This window comes from Sinocyclocheilus rhinocerous, unplaced genomic scaffold (assembly GCF_001515625.1).
Source record: "Sinocyclocheilus rhinocerous isolate Xijiao unplaced genomic scaffold, SAMN03320098_v1.1 scaffold936, whole genome shotgun sequence".
In the NCBI taxonomy this organism is placed as follows: Eukaryota; Metazoa; Chordata; class Actinopteri; order Cypriniformes; family Cyprinidae; genus Sinocyclocheilus; species Sinocyclocheilus rhinocerous.
In genome coordinates this window covers 371860-376244 of record NW_015662583.1, presented here as the reverse complement: position 1 = coordinate 376244, position 4385 = coordinate 371860, and the positions used below count along the sequence as shown (strand labels likewise).

General features: G+C 32.7%; 1 protein-coding gene across 1 annotated transcript in view; it reads left to right on the top strand.

Moving 5' to 3' along the window:
- LOC107728115 (desmoplakin-like) overlaps positions 1-4385 on the top strand; it is a 40106-nt gene that overhangs the window by 11846 nt on the left and 23875 nt on the right. The window contains exons 5-11 of the mRNA XM_016538195.1: positions 46-171; positions 1066-1143; positions 1308-1475; positions 3616-3720; positions 3806-3901; positions 3979-4104; positions 4198-4353. Of these exons, the coding sequence (XP_016393681.1) occupies positions 46-171; positions 1066-1143; positions 1308-1475; positions 3616-3720; positions 3806-3901; positions 3979-4104; positions 4198-4353 (855 nt within the window). The remainder of the gene's footprint in view (positions 1-45; positions 172-1065; positions 1144-1307; positions 1476-3615; positions 3721-3805; positions 3902-3978; positions 4105-4197; positions 4354-4385) is intronic.

Genomic DNA, 4385 nt, shown 5'->3' with positions numbered 1-4385 from the left:
TGTGTGTGTGTGTGTGCGTGTGCGTGTGTGTGTGTGTTTGTGCAGAGGCTGATAGAGACGTTGTCGTGGGGAGATGATTTGACGGCTGTCGAGCAGCAGATAGCCAATCACAGCACGTTTCACAGCTCCATCCAGAGAAGTATGGAGGTGGATCGAGCGCGGACGGATCTGGTGAGTTACACACAATGAAACAACACAGACGTGACCTTTAACACACACTCACACACATCTATTACTGGCTGCCATATCAGAGCTGGACTGGCTAAATTATGGTCTGATTAGTCTCATTTATCTGTGGCAGATTAATAACTGTCCATCTTTTCTACTGTGTATTATGATGCACCTGGTTTTCTTTTAAGCATATAAAATTCAAGATTAGAGCTTTTAGTGAGATTTATTTCATGATTAGGTCATATTTCACCTCATAATCAAAAGAAAAAAATAACAACGCTATATAACAAATAGAAAATAAAGCTTACTTTTAGGTCGGACCATAGCATTTGTTTTGCATATTGACAAATATATATATATGTGTGTGTGTGTGTGTATATACACTGTATATATATATATATTCATATAAACAAATGATAATAAGATAATAATTATTAACAATAATAAGTTTGTAATGTTTCTTTTTAAAGAAAATAATACTTTTATTAATTTCTTGAAATAATTTTACAAATTGTATTAATTTTGATTAAATATTTCATATTTTATATTTGAAGAGAAACAAATAAAACATGATATTTTACCTGACTGTCAATATGCAAAAAATGTTCTAGATGTTATGCATTGTTTTTTTATTTAACAAAATATGTTTATTAAAATAATTGTATTGCATTCATTTCATTTTTTTATACATTTATTTTTTTTATATGTATATATATATATATATATATATATATATACATACATGCATACATATATAGATAGATAGACAGTATATAGATAATACTGTATGTTATAGACAATATGTAATATATCTAATATTACATATAATAATAGATATAATATAATGCATCATGGCAGTATTTGTTGTATGTATTCACCTTTTTGTTGCTCTAGTTGCGAGGCAAAGACCAAAACGCAGAAGTAACCAAATCCTGTCTCAACAAACTGGAACAGGAATGGGACAGTCTACTGGTGAGACCGGTTCAAATCAAATCCAGACTTAAACGTTCGGCTAAACACACGTGTTGTGCTTACTTTCAGTCAAATGTACATCTATAGAAGCCGTGAATAACATGTTTCTTAGATTGTTTTAATTTCCCGAATGTGTGATTAAAACATCATGCGTTGATCTTCAGAAAGCCTCGTACCAGCGGAGCGTCCAGCTGCAGGACCTGCGTAACATCATCGAGGAGATCACCAGCCAGATCATGTGGGTGAACGACCGAGAGGAGGAGGAGCTGGTGTTCAACTGGGGCGACAAAAACATCGACGTCTACATCCCGCAGAAACAGGAGAGCTTCTCAGTAAGACTCGCTCATCAACGCCAAAATGACACATACTGCCTTGGCAAATAGCTGAAATAAATAAAATAAGCTGAAGTTCAGTTCAAGAAATGAAAATGTTTTTTCATGGTTTTAGTTAACAATAATAACCCTGTTTAGGGGTCTCAGCATAATAAAATCAGCTTTAATCAGACTTTAAGCTAGAAATGCATTTGCATTTAAGATGCATAGCAAGCACTAGCACTGATTGCAATAAAAACATTAGTGTTATAAAGAATCTGAAGAGTGAATAAACACTGGTAAACGGAGGCATTTCACTAGCAGTTTAATTAACTCATGCATATGCATCCTTTAAGACATATATACTACATAAACATAATATTACAACTTGTGTCTGCACTGAATGATGCAAATGCACAAATGAACTTAATGAACACACTAGACAGAATTGTAAGTCACACTGTGAACATTATTGTATTACAGTAGCGAATGCATTGTAATAGTATTTCAGGAGATCAGGCTTTTACAAAAATGCAAGTTTAAAATATTTTATTTAATTTTGCACTCATTCTCATTTCTCTACTAAAATGCCTTTTTATGTTTGCATGTTGCCTTGTGAAGCACTTTGAGCTGCATTTTATGAATTAAAAATGCTATAAAATAAAGTTTTATTATTTTATTTTAGAATTACGTTAAAATGAGTAAAATTTAACGAGACTAAATATCGAGTAAATTTAAAGGACATTTTCATCTAAAGAACAAAAACAGTGTGAAAATAAGCCTGAGCTTATTTAAAAGTTAAATCTTTAGATTTTTTATTTTATGCAATTAAGTTTATGCGGGTTTGTTTGTGTGTAAACAAGGACATGACATGGTGCTGTTTGGTTTGTATTTATTTGCGCCCTCTGGTGGACTGTTGATTTAATCATCTGGTGTCAATAAAATCATGTCTTTTGAATATAATTTAGGTTTTGGAGATATTGAAGTGATGATTTTTCCCCAGGTGACAAATTCAGGTTATAAAAACGTTGTGGGAACATTGCTTTGAAATGATTCTAAAATGTTAAAAAAGTCCACTTTTCTTGTCATGATTTGAATATTATTTCAAGGTTAAAAAAACGTTTCTTACAACATTCTACTAACTTTATTTTTACCCAAAATGTAACATTATTTGAATGTTTATTTATTCTATAAATATTTAAATGTCCAGTTGTTTTTGTTGTGATTATAATGTTATTCAAAAGTTACAAAAATGTTTCTTAGAACATTCTACTAACAAAATTTTTACCCAAAATATAATGTTATTTGAATGTTTATTTTTAATATTCTATAAACATTTAAAGTGCCCAATTTTCTGAATGTGGTTATAACATTACAGAAAAGTTTCTTACAACATTCTATTAGCTTTTTCACCCAAAATAAAATATTTAACCGTTTATTTTTAATATTCTATAAATATTTAAATGTCCAGTTGTTTTTATTGTGATTAAAATGTTATTTAAAAGTTACAAAAATGTTTCTTAGAACATTCTACTAACTTTTATTTTTACCCAAAATATAACAATATATGAATGTTTATTTTTAATATTCTAAGAATGTTAAAATGTTTCTTAGAACATTCTACTAACTTTTATTTTTACCCAAAATATAACAATATATGAATGTTTATTTTTAATATTCTAAGAATGTTAAAATGTTTCTTAGAACATTCTACTAACTTTTATTTTTACCCAAAATATAACAATATATGAATGTTTATTTTTAATATTCTAAGAATGTTAAAATGTTTCTTAGAACATTCTACTAACTTTTATTTTTACCCAAAATATAACAATATATGAATGTTTATTTTTAATATTCTAAGAATGTTAAAATGTTTCTTAGAACATTCTACTAACTTTTATTTTTACCCAAAATATAACAATATATGAGTTTATTTTTAAAATTCTAAGAATGTTAAAATGTCCAGTTTTCTTGTCATGATTAGAATGTTATTTAAAGGTTACAAAAAAACATTTCTTAGAACGTTCATAAAGTACAAATAACATCAGCGAATGTTGTTCTAAGAACATTTTCTCAACGTTATGAGAAGCTATATCGAATATTAAAAAGGTTATACGAAGGTTGCCTGTTAGCTGTTGACAGCTGCCCCGTGTTTCAGAAACTCATGAGTGAACTGGAGCAGAAGGAGATTCAACTGAACCTCCTCAAAGCGAAGGTGGACAGCCTGCTGAAAAACAAACACCCGGCGTCCGATAAGATCCAGGTGAGCGCGTCTGGTCTCGGAGCGCTCGTGTCTTGTGTTTGCCCGTCCTGTGGTGTTTCTCACGCAGTCTGATTGTGTTTTTCAGGCTTACATGGAGACGCTGCAGACGCAGTGGAGCTGGCTGCTTCAGATCACCAAATGCATTAACGTCCATCTGAAGGAAAATGCACGATACAGCCAGGTGAGATGGACAGGTGAAGCTTTTCTGATGCATTTTGGAGTGAGTTTTTATGCATCCTTATGGTCTGTTTTCCACAGTTCTTCAAAGAGGCGGGCGAAATGAACAGCAAACTGCAGAAAGAGCACGACAACATCCGCAAGAACTTCTCTTGCGATAAATCCACAGCTCTACACAACTTACTGGAGCTGCTACAGGGCCTGGAGGTGACGCTTCGTTCAGGTTTCAACATGCGTAAATGCTGATGGAGCACTGCAGGTTTATAAGGGTGTGTGTGTGTGTGTGTGTGTGTGTAACAGAGAGAGCGTGAGCGTTTGACGGAGCAGAGGGAGATGGTGCAGCAGCTGGTGCTCAAATCCAAGAGCATCATCAGACTGAAACCCAGGAACCCAGACGAGAAGATCACGGGTCAAAATATCCTCGTGCAGGCGCTGTGTGACTTCAGACAGGACGAGGTCTGAAGACATACATATACATTTATGCATAT